At 41.7% G+C, this 17,073-nt stretch overlaps 1 protein-coding gene across 1 annotated transcript in view; it reads left to right on the top strand.

Annotated features, from left to right (window-relative positions):
• Positions 1–17,073, top strand: part of HDAC1 (histone deacetylase 1) — a 31,156-nt gene that overhangs the window by 3,765 nt on the left and 10,318 nt on the right. Inside the window, exons 2-3 of the mRNA XM_028113700.2 lie at positions 1,661–1,773; positions 13,927–14,044. Of these exons, the coding sequence (XP_027969501.1) occupies positions 1,661–1,773; positions 13,927–14,044 (231 nt within the window). The remainder of the gene's footprint in view (positions 1–1,660; positions 1,774–13,926; positions 14,045–17,073) is intronic.

Genomic DNA, 17,073 nt, shown 5'->3' with positions numbered 1-17,073 from the left:
ATTAAGAGAAGAGGGTAAAAGGACGTTGAGTAAAAACTAAGGAAATTTGAATAAAGCATGGGCTTTTAGTCAGTGATACTGTGTCAGTGTTGCTTCATTAATTGTAACAAATACTTATTTTATCATGTAGAATGCTGATAATAGGGGAAACTGCCTGTGGGGTGTCTGAGAACTCTCCCGTACTATCTTTGCAATTTTTCTATAAATCTAAAATTGTTCTAAAAAGTAAAGTCTATTAAAAAGACAGAGAAGAGGGTGAGATCCTAAACATCCAGCTGTTTAGAAGTTTCCCGTTGTCCCCAGCCATGTCTATGACAAAGAGCATTGGAGCGTGCTTTGGATGCTCTTGGTAGCATTCCCCACAGTGCTTTGCTCCCTGGAATGAAGATTGTTGCTGACACCACCAAACCACGATGCATAAGGGGTTGGGACCTTCTTTTCACTGGTGCTCAAAGATCTGCCTCATCCTGATGGACTTCTAAGGAGAACCTTGGGTGTGCAGTTCTCTCAATTTTTGTTTTGTTTTGTTTTTTTAAGTAAGCTCTCTGCCCAAAGTGAGGCTTGAACTCATGGCCCTGAGATCAAGAGTCGCATGCTCTAGTGACTGAGCAGCCAGGCACCCCCACTTGATTTTTGTAATATTTGTTTGTTTGGCTTTTTTAAAGATTTTATTTATTTGAGAGAGAGAGAATGAGAGATAGAGAGCACGAGAGGGAAGATGGTCAGAGGGAGAAGCAGGCTCCCTGCCGAGCAGGGAGCCCAATGTGGGACTCGATCCTGGGACTCCAGGATCATGACCTGAGCTGAAGGCAGTCACTTAACCAACTGAGCCACCCAGGCGCCCTATTTTTGGAATATTTGTGCCAGGAACTTTGTGCCAAGGAGATTCACAGAGCCTTCTAGATTAAGTGCAAACTGAAGTAGATACCTGGGAAACCCAATGCAGCTTTTACAATACTGGATTTGGAGTCAGATGAGTTGACCCCTGCATCACTTGTTAGTTGTGTGATCTTAAATAGGCACTTAACGGGGCGCCTGGGTGGCTCAGTCGGTTAGGCGACTGCCTCCGGCTCAGGTCACGATCCTGGAGTCCTGGGATCAAGTCCTGCATCGGGCTCCCTGCTCGGCAGGGAGTCTGCTTCGCCCTCTGACCCTCCCCCTTCTCATGTGCTCTCTCTCTCTATCAAATAAATAAATAAAATCTTTAAAAAAAAAAAAAAGAAAATGAATGTAAATGTGCTTTAACTCCATAAAGTGTTACAATGTGAAAGAGGTGAACTGTGACTTATAATAATTCTGAGTGGTAGTGGTTATTTTTCTGTTGTGGGAGTGAATCCTTTGGAGCTACAGTGAGGTGAGTCACCTCACTGCCTGCTCTTCTCCAGTAAGCTTTGGAATGAACCTTTTACACTGTCTAGTGCCTGTGGGCTAGACTTACATCCTTAAGTGCTGACCTCCCCAGAGCCCCCTGCTTTTTTTGTTTGTCTGTTTCTGTTTTGTGTTTTTTATTTTGGAGTTACCCTTCCTTGATGTGGGTAAGGATCTTGGAGACTAGAAAGAAAGAGAAAGAATTTGACTAGGAGATGGTTATAAAAATTCCTGGATTCTCCTGGGAGTGTGTCTAACTGTGTCACTGAAATTGTCACTCTTTCTTCTTCAGGGGATGTTGGAAATTACTATTATGGACAAGGCCACCCAATGAAGCCTCACCGAATCCGCATGACTCACAATTTGCTACTTAACTATGGTCTCTACCGAAAAATGGAAATCTATGTGAGTTACTGGGAGCCCCACCACTCCCTAATCCCATCAACTCTGGTCATATGTTATTCATCTCATTTTCTCAACTGCTCATTCATCAAATGTGTCAAGTGGCTGTTATGTGGCAGACACTGTAAATGATAGAGATTTCTGTTTTTATTTTTTATTTTTTTTAATTTTTAAAAGAGTTTATTTATTTATTTATTTATTTATTTATTTATTTATTTGACAGACACAGCGAGACAGGGAACACAAGCAGGGGAAGTGGGGGAGGGAGAAGCAGGCCCCCCGTTGAGCAGGGAGCCCGATGACACGGAGCTCGATCCCAGGACCCCGGGTTCATGACCTGAGCCGAAGGCAGACACTTAATGATTGAGCCACCCAGGCACCCCAAGAGATTTCTGTTTTTAAAGGGTTCAGTCCAGTGCTAGAGACTGACAGTTACACAAGTAAATTGTACTACAGTCTGTAAGTGCAACAATTAAAGAATGTACAAGATGCAGAGATAATGGGAAGTGAAGGAGGAAGGGAGCCTTGGAAAGTTTCCTGGAGGTTCTATCTGAGCAGAAATTTAAATACTGAATAGAATTTAGCCTGGAGTTCAGGAGGGGACTGACATTCTAGACCAAGGGAAGAGTGTAGACAAAAAGGCGAAGAGGTGAGAACAGTGTGGTGTGTTTGGGGAAACTATAAGTAGTTTGGTGTTCAGGTAGTGCTATAGTGTAAAGGTCACAGGTGTGAGTGGGGGAACCTAGAGCTGGAGAGGTCAGCAAGGATGAGATGTGCTGTACTATGTAATAAGCAATTCTGATGGGCCAGGATCAAAAAAATCCAATGCCTAAAAAAAAAGAGTGGTCAGGACTGTGTTGAATTAGACAAGTCTCCAATTACTAGAGAGCATAGACTGTAACTGCCTAACTCTCTCTGTTCCAGCTGATTTTTGCCCACCTACCAGTTTTTAATTAATTGAGATTTCATTTATTTATTTGAGAGAGAAAGAGAGCACGAGCAGGGGGAGAGGGAGAAGCAGACTCCACACTGAGCAGGGAGCCCGATGTGGGGCTCCATCCCAGGGCCCTAGGATCATGACCTGAGCCAAAGGCATACACTTAACTGACTGAGCCAAAGGCATACATTTAACTGACTGAGCCACCCAGGTGCCCCCACCTACTGGTTTTTAAAGAGAAGCTAGAAATCCACATTATTATGTAATGTGGGGCCTGATCTCAAGACCCTGAGATCACATCCTTAGCTGAAACCAAGAGTTGGATGTTTAACCGACTGTGCCACCCAGGTGCCCCAAAGATTTTTTTTTTTTTTTAAGTAATCTCTACACCCACTGTGGGGCTGGAACTTACAACCCCAAGATCAAGAGTCACCTGCTCTACTGACTGAGCCAGCCAGGCGTCTCCAGGTAATGGATTTTAAATCAAAGAGAGATAAAAACAGGCATGCATTTTATTTTTATTTATTTGTTTATTTTTAAAATATTTTATTTATTTATTAGGGAGGAGAGAGATAGTGAGTGGGAGGGAGAGGGAGAAATAATCTGTATACCCAGTGTGGGGCTAAAATTCACAACCCTGAGATCAAGAGTTGCATTGCTCCACCAACTGAGCCAGTCAGGGGCCCCCAGGCATGCATTTTAGAAGCAGGGAAGCCAGTTAGGAGGCTGTTGCAAAGGTCCAAATGAGAAAATAAAGAAGGGCTGAGGGCCCATGTCGCCTTATGGTTAGAGCCTAAGAGTCTGGTTAAAGTCTGTGCCGGCAGCTTAAGTAACTTAGCAACAGCAGTATCCTTCCTTACCATTCCAGAGACTGAAAGGAGATGAGTCTTCTGTCTCAGATGGCCCTGTTATGTCTCTAGAGCTACTGGAGGCAGCTGGGGAAGCAAGGAGGGAAGGTAGAGGAGCAGACAGACGTTGGGACCAGAGAGCTTTTTCAGGTGTGAAAGGCATCTGGGAATGAAAAACATAAAAGGTAGCGGACAGAGGTTTTGAGGGACTTTAGGGAGCAGACTAGCATTTAGATAAAGAGAGGATACCTGAATGTGGAATAGTGAGCACCAAGACCTTCTAGAGCTGCCTCATACACATCTTTACCATGCTAATCTGGCCCCAGCCTGCCTCCCTTCCTGCCACTCCCCTCTCAGAATCCTCGTAAGTCGGCCAGATCAGATTCTGCCTCTGTCCACCCTGTCCTGACTGAGAGGATTTACTCTGCCCAGTCCTATTTTACTCATCTTTAAAAGTTACCTCAAGGGGCGCCTGGGTGGCTCAATCATTAAGTGTCTGCCTTCGGCTCAGGTCATAATCCCAAGGTCCTGGGATCAAGCCCCGCGTCAGGCTCCCTGCTCGGCGGGAAGCCGGCTTCTCCCTCTCCCACTCCCCACTGCTTGTGTTCCCTCTTTCGTTGTCTCTCTTTCAAGTAAATAAGTAAAATCTTTAAAAATTAAAAAAAAAAGTTACCTCAAGCCCTCTTTCTTTCTTTCATTCAATAGATTTTTATTGAATACTTTCCTACCCCAGGGACTATATTAACCTCCATGAGTGATATTAAGATATTAAAAAATGGATCCTATCTTCAAGTAATAGGAAAAATAGACTAACATTTATTGAAGATTGCTTAGGTGGTAGGCCAGGGCTACCTGTTATTTCATGTAATCCTTATTGCAACCCTAATTTATAGATGAGAAAACAAGGTCAGAGAGGATAATTAATGTGTTCAACATCACATAGCTATTAACAGATGAGGTAAGACTCCAACCCGGATCTCTCTGGTTCCAGGGTCTTTATGTGTCCATTTGTCCTCTCCCTGTTCCTAAGCAATATATATATAGGCTTCATGCCCAGTGTGGAGCCCAGTGCGGGGCTTGAATTCATAACCCTGAAATCAAGATCTGAGCTGAGATCAAGAGTTGGACGCTTAACCAACTGAGCCACCCAGGTGCCCACCTAAGCAATATTTTAACAAGAAGCCTAGAAGTAGATGGTCCCCGTTTTTTTTTTTGATGATGTCATAAGGGACCCAGGCTTATTCTACCCTGCTCAGCCATCCTTACCTTACTGATTTTTTTTTAAAGATTTTAGAGAGAGAGCAAGCGATAGAGGGAAGAGGCAAAGGGAGAGGGAGAGAGAGAGTCTCAAGCAGATGCCCCACATAGCGTGGAACCTGATGCAGGGCCCGTCTCATGACCCATAAGATCATGACCTGAGCCGAAATCAAGAGCTGGACGCTTAACTAACTGAGCCACCCAGACACCCCAGCTTATTTGATTTTATCCTTTTTTTTTTTTTTTGCCTTGAAATCCCATGATAGCTGTCTCAGCTCCAAGTATCATGTGTTTGTACAACAGAATACAAAGAGGAAGGGAACTGGAGGCAAATGGATCATTCTCCACTATTCCTACCCCACACTCCCCCCCTTTTTTTTTTAAGATTTCATTTTTTATTTTTTGACAGAGATAGAGACAGCAAGAGAGGGAACACAAGCAGGGGGAGTGGGAGAAGCAGGCTTCCCGTGGAGCAGGGAGCCCGATGCGGGGCTCGATTCCAGGACCCCAGGATCATGACCTGGGCCAAAGGCAGACGCTTAACGACTGAGCCACCCAGGTGCCCCTCTCCATTTTTTATTACAGAGAAAAACCCTGGGCGCCTGGGTGGCTCAGTTGGTTAAGCGACTGCCTTCGGCTCAGGTCATGATCCTGGAGTCCCAGGGTTGAGTCCCGCATTGGGCTCCCTGCTCAGCAGTGAGTCTGCTTCTCCCTCGGATCCTCCGCCCCCTCATGCTCTCTCTCTATCTCATTCTCGCTCTCAAATAAATAAATAAATAAAATCTTTTAAAAAATAAAAAAAAAATAAAGAGAAAAACCCTTCCCAGAAGTTTCCCAGCAGATTTCCCCTTAAATCTCATTGAGTCATTTGCCATCCTTAGACCATTCACCAGCAGTTGGCTTAGACTAATCACATCTGATTCCTTTGGCTGAGTACATTAACACCCAACCAAATTGAGATCTGGTTAACAAGAAGGGAGAGAATGGCTCTTTGGGAAGCATCTAACAGTGGCTGTCATAGAGATAATAATACCTTATTGGAAATTTCTTCATCTGTAGGTATTATTGTAAACTTCTAAAGCAAAATTCCAGTATAATCTCTTTCTTAAATCTCTAGACTTGTTCTGTTTAATGTGATCCATTTCCTTCTCTGGCCCTACCTCTCCATTGAGTATGAATCTTTGATCCTCTCCCCCCAACAGTGTTTCTGTGCATTCATCCCTTCTATCTTCTCCTTTCTCTGGGCTGTGATCCTAGTATTCCTTTCCCAAAGCACAAATAGCCATTTACTATCTCCTTAAATTGATGGCTTTTGAGAGTCAGTCCTGGAAGAAGCTCCTTAGACTTCTTATAGAAGTTGCTGTATTCTGGGTTATCTGGCTGGCTCAGTTGGTAGAGCATGTGACTCTTGATCTCGGGGTTGTAAGTTTGAGCCCTATGTTGGATGCAGAGATTACTTAAAATCTTAAAAAAAAAAAAGTTGCTGTATTCTATCTCGGGGTTGTAAGTTTGAGCCCTATGTTGGATGCAGAGATTACTTTAAATCTTAAAAAAAAAAAAAAGTTGCTGTATTCTATCTCTATACCTGAAGAAGACAAGTTGAAGTCTTTCACACAGTTGGTCCCTCCCCCAATTCTGCCTCCACACATCTAATTAATCTCTCTCAGAATCTATATCCTCATTTTTCATCCAGGAACCTTCCTATTTACATAATCAACAATTCTGCTCTCTTCCTTGCCTTGGATGCTAATTTTGTATATTCCCAGGCTTCTTATTCATCGCCTTCTGTTCTTTTGTGCTTTTTTTAAAAAATGTTTTTATAAAATATTGAGTAGATATGAAAGAATTTTTATAAAATATGTGGAAGGTATAAAGAATCACAATACAATTAATACCGCCTAGTTGAAGAAAACAAACATTGCCATGACTGCTAAAGCCCCGATATGCCCTTCCCTGATCCTGTCTGCTCTCTTCCCCAGAGTTAACCTCTGCCCTGTGTTTGGGGCTTATTATTTCCTTGCTTTTTAAAGATAATTTTACCAGCATGAATTCTTAAACAATACATGTTCTAGTTTTACATGTTTGAATGTTATGTAAATGGAGTCCTACAGAATTTATTATGTGACTTGCCTTTTTTGCTCAACATGTTCCTGAAGAGTCATACATGTTGATGCACATAGCTGAATTTATTTTCACTGAAAGAATATACTACAGGACATATGCACATATTTACCCTTATTAATGTCAAAATGGTTTCCAGTTGCCAGCAACACGGAAGAATTGCAGTTGCTCTAAGTCCTTGCCAACACTTGATTTTGTCATGTTTAATTTTTTGTCAGTTTAGCTTGGCATGAAATGATATTTTACTGTTGTTTTGATTTGTATTTCCTTGATTCCTAGGGAGACTGAGGATCTTTTTTATGTTTATTGGCCATTCAGGTTTCCTTATTTATTTATTTATTTTTTAAAGATTTGATTTATTTATTTGACAGAGGCAGCGAGAGAGGGAACACAAGCAGGGGGAGTGGGAGAGGGAGAAGCGGGCTCCCTGAGGGGCTCAATCTGCTGGGATCATGGGACGCTGGGATCATGACCCAAGCTGAAGGCAGATGCTTAACTGACTGAGCCACCCGGGCGCCCCCAGGTTTCCTTTTAAGGTCCCTTTTTTTTTCTTTCTTCTTTTTCTTTTTAAAGATTTTATTTATTTATTTGACACAGAGAGAGAGACACAGCGAGAGAGGGAACACAAGCAGGGGGAGTGGGAGAGGGAGAAGCAGGCTTCCCGCAGAGCAGGGAGCCCGATAAGGGGCTCGATCCCAGGACCCTGGGATCATGACCTGAGCCGAAGGCAGATGCTTAACGACTGAGCCCCCCAGACAGCCTCCAAAGTCCCTTTTCCAGCCTTTTACCTGTCTTCCTGTTTGATTGCCTGTTTTTGTTTTAATTGGACCCTAGCTATACAGAATTGGAATAAACATTATCCTTGGCTCATAAGCATCAACAGAAGTTACATTTTTGGTCTTCTTTTTAAAATATGTATTTTACTGTTTGTTTATTCATTATTAAATATTTTAATGGTGCTACGGACATCCGTATTCCTACACCCCAGTCACTCTCCAAATTTTGTGTTTATTATTCTCTTGCTTTTTAAAAAATGTTTAGCCTGGGCGCCTGGGTGGCTCAGTTGGTTAAGCATCTGCCTTCGGCTCAGGTCATGATCCCAGAGTCCTGGGATCGAGTCCCGCATCAGGCTCCCTGCTCCTTGGGAGCCTGCTTCTCCCTCTGCCTCTCTCTCTCTCTCTCTTTGTCTCTCATGAATGAATAAATAAAATCTTTAAAAAAAAATGTTTATCCTGTGTGTATATGCCTAAACAATATATAGTAATTATTTACATGTTTTTGAACTTTTTTAAAAAAGCCACGCAGGCACCCCCCCCTTTTAAAGTTTATTTATTTATTTTTAATAATCTCCACACCCAGCGTAGGGCTCGAACTCATGAGTCTGCTTCCCCTGTCCCTCTCCCTTTGCCCCTCACCCCCTCCCCTCTTATCCCCCCCTTAAATAAATAAATAAATAAATAAATAAAATTTTTTTTAAGTTGTATCCTCTTCGAGCTGAGCCAGCCAGGTGCCCCCTGTGACTTGCTTTTATCACACAATATTATGTTAGTAAAATCCATCTACCTTGCTGCATATAGCTGTCGTTCTTCCATTTTCCTCTGTTGAATAATTTTTTGTTATTATGCTTCAATTTATCCCTTCTCCCATGATCTTAATTTGTATCTCATTTTTTAATGTTGGGAACAGTGTTTTGAATATTCTTGTACATGTCTCTTAGTATATGTATGCAAAAGTTTCTTTTGGCTGTTTCTCTAGTACTAGAACTGCTGGACTGTAGGGTATATGAATATTAAATGCCATGTTGCTTTTCATTGTGGTCAAATGAATTTATACTCCCACTGACAACGTGTAAGTGATACTTTGAGGGGCACCTGGCTGACTAAGTTGGTGGAGTTGTGAGGCTCTTGATCTTGGGGTTATGAGTTCAAACCCCACACTGAGTGTGGAGATTGCTTAAAATAAAATCTTAAAAAAAAAAAAAAGATACCTTGATTGATATCCTTTCCTATACTTGGAATTAGACTTTCAATTTTGCCAACCAAATGAGTATAAATAGTATGTTATTGTGGTCTTGATTTGCATTTCACTAATGACCAATGAAAATGAGTATCTTGTCATATGTTTATTAACCATTTGTATGTCCTCTACTGTGAAATGTCTTTTCTTTTGCCCATTTTCCTTTTTTGGGTTGTTTGGCTTTCTTTTTCCTTTTTTTTTTTTAAGATTTTATTAATTTGCGAGAGAGAGAATGAGAGACAGAGAACATGAGAGGGAGGAGGGTCAGAGGGAGAAGCAGACTTCCTGCTGAGCAGGGAGCCTGATGCTGGACTCGATCCCGGGACTCCAGGATCATGACCTGAGCCGAAGGCAGTTGCTTAACCAACTGAGCCACCCAGGCGCCCTGGCTTTCTTTTTCTTACCAATTTGTAGTAGCTCTTTATTCTAGTATAGATAGTCCAGTATCAGTATATTGCTCTAAATATCTTTTTTTTTTTAAGATCATTTATTTAAAAAAAAATCATTATTTTAGAGAGAGAGTACATGGCAGGGAGGAGCAGAGGGAGAGAGAGAGAGAATCTTTAAGCAGAATCTGTGCTGAGTATGGAGCCTGATATGGGTCTGGATCCCATGACCCTGAGATCACTATCTGAGCCAAAACCAAGAGTCAGACGCTAACCAACTGCACCACCCAGGCGCCCTGCTCTGAATATCTTCTATTCTGGTTTTGTCTTTTCACTCTAATATATCTTTAATGAAGAGAAATTCTTGATTTTAATATAGGCATGTTTATTAATTGTTTCCTTTATAAGTGCTTTTGTGTCCTAAGAAATCCTTCCCTGGGGGTACCTGGCTAGCTTAGTCAAAAGAGCATGCAACTCTTGATCTCCAGATTGTGTTTGAGCCCCATGTTGGATGTGGAGATTACTGAAGAAAAGAAAGAAAGTCCTTCCCAACTCTTAAGGTATTCTCCTAAGTTCATCTTTTAAAAGCTTTTTAGGGGGCACCTGGCTGGCTCCGTCAGTAAAGAGCATGTGGCTCTTGGTCTTGGGGTTGTGAGTTCAAGCCCCCATGTTGGGCAAAGAGCTTACTTAAAAAATAAAAACAATTAAAAAAATAAAAGCTTTATAGGTTTGCCTTCACATATATGTATTTACTATATCTATAATTGATTTTTATTTTTTATTTTTTATTTTTTTTAAGATTTTATTTATTTATTCATGAGAGACAGAGAGAGAGAGAGAGAGAGGCAGAGGGAGAAGCAGGTTCCCAAGGAGCAGGGAGCCCGATGTGGGACCCGATCCCAGGACTCTGGGATCATGACCTGAGCTGAAGGCAGACGCTTAACCATCTGAGCCACCCAGGCGCCCTATAATTGATTTTTAAATATGGTTTGAGGTAGGAATCCACTGAAATTTTTCTCCCATATTGCAGCTGATTTACTGAAAAGTCAGTTGTTTCCCCACTGACCTAAGTGCCAGCTCTTTTATATATGAGATGTCCATATTTGTTCATTCATTCCACAAATACTTAAAGCACCTGCTTTGTGCCAGGCACTGTGTATGGGTCTGTTTCTGGGCTCTGTGTTCTGTTGACTTGATCTGCTTATTGACCCATATGCCAATACCCAGTGGCTTAATGGTAATAACTCTTCAGTAGGTCTTGATATCTAGTAGCACAAGTCCTCCCACTTTGTTCTTAAAAAAAAAAAAAAAAGTGACTTGCTATTTGCCCTTTGTACTTCTATATAAATTTTAGAACTCACTCGTCAAGTACTACAAACAAATCTGCTGGGATTTTGGTTGTAATTTTATTGAATCTTTATAGCATCTTAGGGAGAATTGATATTTTGAGAATATTTAGTCTTTGAGTCTATGAACATGGCATATCTCCATTTATTTAGGACTTTTTATTTTACTTTTTATTTATTTTTGTAATTAAGTCTTTTTATTTAATTTTTTATTTTTTTAAAGATTTCATTTATTCATTAGAGAGAGAGAGAGAGAGTGAGCATGAGTGGGGGGAGAGACAGAGGCAGAGGGAGAAGCAGACTCTCCGCTGAGCAGGGAGCCTGATGTGGGGCTCGACTCCAGGACCCCGGGATCAACCAACGGAGACACCCAGGCACCCCATTAACTCTTTTTAAATGTCTTCCATAAAGGCTTCTTTTAGCTTCTTTATTATAAAATATAATACATGTACAGAAAAGTATATAAAACACGTGCAATTTAACAAATTGATATACAGTAAACCAGCATGTAAACACCAGCCAGTGCAAGAAGTAGAACCCTACCTATGCCCCTTCCTGATCACAGCTGCTTCTCTTGCTGCAGAGGTAACCAGAATCCTGACTTCTATTAATTGCGCCTCACTCTTCATAATTTAATTACCTAAATATGCATCCCTAATACAATATAGTTCAGTTTTGCCAAACTTGATGTAAGTGGAATTATACAATATCTGTTTTTTGTAGTTTGTTCATATTAATTGCTATGTAGTATTTTATTGTAGAATATACCATAGTTTATTCATTCAGCTGTTGATGGGTTGTTGAGATTTTGGCTATCAGTCTAAAGTTTTATAAATTTCTCCGTAAAGGTCATGCACATCATTCATTAAATTTTTTTCCCCAAGTATTTCTTTTTAATGCTCTCATGAACTGTATCTTTTAAAAATTTTACTTTTAGATTGTTTACTGGTATATAGAAATGTAATGCAGTTTTTTTTTTAATTTAAACATATATCCAAGGTCTCTAAATCTCTTTCTGCTATTCGTTGTTTCTGTGAGCCCTCACTCTTAGTGCTTTGTTTCCTTGCATGTTTTGTGATTTTTTTTTAAAGGATTTTATTTATTTATTTGAGAGAGAGAACACAAGCAGTGGAGAGGGGCAGCCGGAGAGGAACAAGCAGACTCCCCACTGAGGGGGGAGCTCGTCTGCCTCTGTCTCTCCCCCCACTCATGCTCATTCGCTCTCTCTCTCTCTCTCAAATGAATAAATGAAATCTTTAAAAAAATAAAAAATGAAATAAAAAGACTTAATTACAAAAATAAATAAGAAGTAAAATGAAATAAAAATAAACTAGAAAGGACCCTGAGATCATGAAGGCAGACGCTTAACCAACTGAGCCACCCAGGCGCCCCTGCATGTTTTGTGATTTTTGACTGTGAGGTCATATTTCTTGGAACTTTGTGGCCTGGGATGAAAATAGGTTCTTAGAGCAAGATTTGCTTTTCCTTCATAAAAGAGGCAGCTTTTGAGATGGGCTTGTCTTTGTTGAATGTAGTAGATCAGGAGTGCGGAATTAAGGGTGGCTTCTGTCTTGAGTAATTGGGTGGATGGTGGTGAAGTTGGGAACCCTGGAAAAGAAGAGCATAAGAGAAATAAGGCGGTGGATGCCGTCAAGATTATGGCGGAGGTATAATGAAGGTGATAGGCAGTGGATTGAAATGGAAGTCAAGAAAGGGTGGAGTTAAGGATTATACTTAGTTTCTCAGCCTGAGTGGATGTTGGAGTCATTAACTAAAATAGTACAAGAGAAGTCTGGAAGTGAAGTGAAGTTTGAATGCCTCTGAGCTCTCTATAAGTTGTTAGATTCAGGTGAATTTGAAGTGCCTCTAGGATTCACAGGTGGAGCTGGCTGAGAAGCTGTTGGAATTGTGGATCTGGAGCTCAGAGCAGAAATCAAGATGGAGTGAGTGTGGGCAGGTATCTATGCAAAAGAGATAGTCAAAGCTCCGTCCACAACATTGCCATGAGGGTAAAGGGCTTAATATAGTAAAAACAACTTAGTATTTGGAGCCAAGTCTTGCTTCTTTCACTGTGGGTGTGTTATATAAAACAGTCTCCATCTTTTAGTCTTACATCCCTCCTTATATTAAGTGAGGATGAAACAAGAGTCAACTAGTGCCTGCAGCCAGACCTCTGGGTTTCTAGTCCAATTTACCAGCCGTGTGACCTTGGGCAAATTACTTAACCTCCCTGTGGGCAAAGTGAGGGTACTAAGAGCACGGAGTTTAAGAGGTTGTTGTAAGGATCACAAAATAGCATACAGTGCCTGGCTCAGGGTAAACAATGTTAGGTGTGTATTGAAAATTCTTTAAAAACTAGAAAGGTATTGGTAGTTAGAAAAGCAGAGGGTCATCTTAGATGAAGACCTATCTTTAAGGGATGACAGGAAGAGTTTTTTTTTTTTTTTTAAGATTTTATTATTTATTTATTTATTTATTTGAGACAGAGAAAGAAAGTGAGCATGAGAAGGGGGAGGGGCAGAGGGAGACAGAGAAACAGACTCCCGGTTGAGTGCAGAGCCTGACACTGGACTCGATCCCAGGACCCTAAGATCTTTACCTGAGCTGAAGGCAGATGCTTAACCGACTAAGCCACCCAGGCGTCCTGAGAAGAGAATTTTTAAAAAGAGGGAAAGATGAATCAGAATGTTAGGATAATCCAGAAATTACCATGTCAAGGAAGCTTCAGTGGGGAGGGTATGATCAGATTTGTTGGTGTGATGATGATTTATGGAAAGATTTCCTATTTCAGTTATTGTTAGTCACCCTTTTTTCTTGAACTCTTGGAGCCATTTGGCCCATAACTATATATTGTTATACTTAATATTAAAAAGAAATAAGACTTTGTAAAGCACTTCATAATTTACAAAGAGATTTAACATCTCATCCAATTCTCACAATCCCTGTGAGGTAGAAGTTGCCTCTATTTAGTAAATGGGAAAATTGAGGTTCACTAGGTAGACTTGTAAGCAACAGAGCCAGAGTTGCAGTCAGGGTCTTCTGATACTCTCTCCTTTGATAATCTTATGTGCCTAAATAGATCGTAAGTTTCCAGAGGCCTTAATCTAATCAATAATTTTTTTTTTTTTTTAACCTTTACAGCACCTAGCTCAGTGCTGGGCAGATACAGGTGTTCAGAGCAGACTGAAGACTGACAATTGGCAATGGTCGGGAATAACGCGTCCTTTCTCCCCTCTGCCCTCTAGCGCCCTCACAAAGCCAATGCTGAGGAGATGACCAAGTACCACAGTGACGACTACATTAAATTCTTGCGCTCCATCCGCCCAGATAACATGTCCGAGTACAGCAAGCAGATGCAGAGATGTAAGTCCATTCTGTTCCCTCCTTACTCTCGAGGCCCCAGTTGGATCTGCCTTTGAATTGCAGAGGTCTGCCCTGCCTTCCCTAGTATCTCCCATTCAGCAGACACCTGATTTCCCCTGCCTCTCAAGGATGCCAAAGTGCTGCTTTTTTCTCAAGTCTAGTTTTCCTTGTATCTTGATTATAAGGAATAGAGTTTGATCTTTGTCTAGTTCAGTTCACAACACGATGCCAAGGAAACTGTGAATGTTGTAATGGAAAAAGCACTGACCTGGGAGAGGGACACAGGAGATACAAGCCCCAGCTCTGACTCCTAACTGACCAGGCAGGTCATTTGCCCTTAGATTTTTCTTTTGTAAAATGGACTGGGTGTCATCCCTTACAAGTATAACTGCTCTCACTTTGTGAGTATTAATTCAGAATCGAGTGGCCACTTAGAACAGACTCTAGATGATGTGATCTTTGAGTTGAGGTGATTCTGTCTCTGCTTCCTGAGACTTGAACCCCAGAGCAGGTAGCGTCTCAGAAGCTACACTCAGTTTGTAGGAATCATGGGGATTATTTCAGCTGTGGGAGAAAGTGTGTTGAAATTTGGGAGGAAAACTATCGTATCTGACTTCTCCCTTGTGTTTTTTTAGAAATTACCTCTCAGCACCTAATATCTCATACAATAAAACAAGGAAACAACATTGTCCAGAAGAAGTTTTGATTAGCTCATAACAGCTTATTTCAAATATCAGCAAATCTGTGGCACTTGTTGCTACTGGCCACAAGCTAGTCTGATTCCCAAGGCAGAAAGTTTATTTGTTACAATAATTGTGTGGTTGTAATGATTACAGAACCACAGAGACCTTTTTTAAAGCATCAGGCTTCTTTACCACTTAAAACTCCAGGAGCTGCTGCCCCCTTGAAGTGCAGTATTTGCTCTTTGAATTGACAAGATCTTATTTGCTTCCAAGATGAGACGAATTCCTTCCTTTGCTCTAAATGGCTTTAGGGCTTCTCATAACCTATTTAGGCCAGTGATCAGGCTCCACTGTCAGCAGAGAGGATTCTCATTAGGGAAGCAGCTTGGTGTTGAAGCAAGAAAATGAGCTTTGATGTCTTGGTTTGAATCCCTTCACTCTGCTACTTAGCTGCTGTGTGTTCTTAAGCAAGTCCCTAGCCTCTCTGAGCCTCGTTTTCTCTTCTTTCTTTATTTAGTTTTAAAGATTTATTTATTTGTGGGGCACCTGGGTGGCTCAGTCGTTAAGTGTCTGCCTTTGGCTCAGGTCATGATCCCAGGGTCCTGGGATCGAGCCCCTCATCAGGCTCCCTGCTCAGCAGGAAGCCTGCTTCTCCCTCTGCCACTCCCCCTCCTTGTGTTCCTGCTCTCGCTCGCTCTCTGTCTGTCAAATAAATAAATAAAATCTTTTAGAAAAAAAGATTATTTTAGAGTGCTTATGCAGGAGGGAGGGGCAGAGGAAGAGGGAGAGAGAATCTCAAGCAGACTCTGCTACTGAATATGGAGCCCAGAGTCGGATGCAGGGCTTGATCTCATGACCCTGAGATCATGACCTAAGCCGAAACCAAGAGTCGGGTGCTTACCTGACTGCACCACCCAGGCACCCCTGTTTTCTCTTTTTTAAAAGGAAAACGGGTGCCTGCGTGGCTCGGTCAGTTAAGTGTCTGCCTTCAGCTCAGGTCCTGATCCCGGGGTCCTGGGATCGAGCTCCACATTGGGCTCCCTGCTCCGTGGGGAGTCTGCTTGTCTTTCTTCCTCTCCCTCTGCCCCCTTCCTCGTGCATGCTATCTTTCTCTCAAATAAATAAAATCTTAAAAAAAAAAAAAGGAAGATAATAGTGCCTACTTCATAGTGGAAGTTGAGGGGATAAGTGAGGTAGCACTGACTGTCAGTGAAGAGTAACTTTTGCTGTGATGACATAGTACTTTCATTCTTTTATTTTTTTAAGATTTTATTTATTTGTCAGAGAATGAGAGAGAAAGAGCATAAGCAGAGGGAGTGGCAGGCAGAGGGAGAAGCAAGCTCCCTGCGGAGCAAGGAGCCTGATGTGTGGGACTCAATCCTGAGCCGAAGGCAGTATTATGACCTGAGCCGAAGGCAGACGCTTAACTGACTGAGCCACCCAGGCGCCCCAACTTTCATTTTCAAATCTATCAAGGCAGACATAAAATATTAGGCTCTGAGGAATGCCCAGCTTTGGGTCTGGCTCCGTTTGCTCCAGTCTTCCTGAAACTGGCATTCTAAGGTTGTGCATTAAAAAATTAGGTCTGGGATTTTCTCTCATTGAAGATGTGTTAGGAAGGGTGAGGCTCTCTAAGGACTTTCACGCACCTTCCTGACTTGATTCATGGGGTTATAGAAAGATGTCACTTAGTGAAGTGCTGTATAACCAGGGATATTTACAGAGACAATAACAGGGATGTGGAAGCTGAACTCTTATTATATTTACCAACACCTAACCTAGGAAGTTATACGTGTAATAAGACTAAGTAAGTTAGGCTTCCTTGCTCTTGGCTAGAATGTAATAAATGTTTTGTGGTCATTTTGAGACTTTGAGAACCTTGATCAGAAGTTCTTTTTTTTTTAATATTTCATTTATTTATTTGACAGAGAAAGACACAGCAAGAGAGGGAACACAAGCGGGGGGAGTGGGAGAGGGAGAAGCAGGCTTCCCGCTGAGCAGGGAGACTGATGCGGGGCTCGATCCCAGGACCCTGGGACCATGACCTGAGCCGAAGGCAGACACTTAACGACTGAGCCACCCAGACGCCTCTGATCAGAAGTTCTGACCTAATATTTTAATTAGTTAAAATGGGACCATGATGTACAGTAGGCTCCCTGACAGTCTGGTGTGATCTGCCCATTTACAGTCCGTCCTCTGTCAGCCAGCCTTTGCCTGCCAGGGAGTTCATGGCCTGCTGGGCTCAGGCCTTCTTAAAAATAATAATGAATAAATGAAATGGGTTCGAACATCAATAAATGCAATTTAAAAAAAATTTTTTTTGCCAGATAGTTTATCAGAATGTGA

This window comes from Eumetopias jubatus, unplaced genomic scaffold (assembly GCF_037043125.1).
Source record: "Eumetopias jubatus isolate StellerSeaLion01/CBP00866 unplaced genomic scaffold, mEumJub1_p1.0 scaffold_4, whole genome shotgun sequence".
Taxonomy (NCBI): Eukaryota; Metazoa; Chordata; class Mammalia; order Carnivora; family Otariidae; genus Eumetopias; species Eumetopias jubatus.
This window is presented reverse-complemented; position numbering and strand designations above follow the sequence as displayed.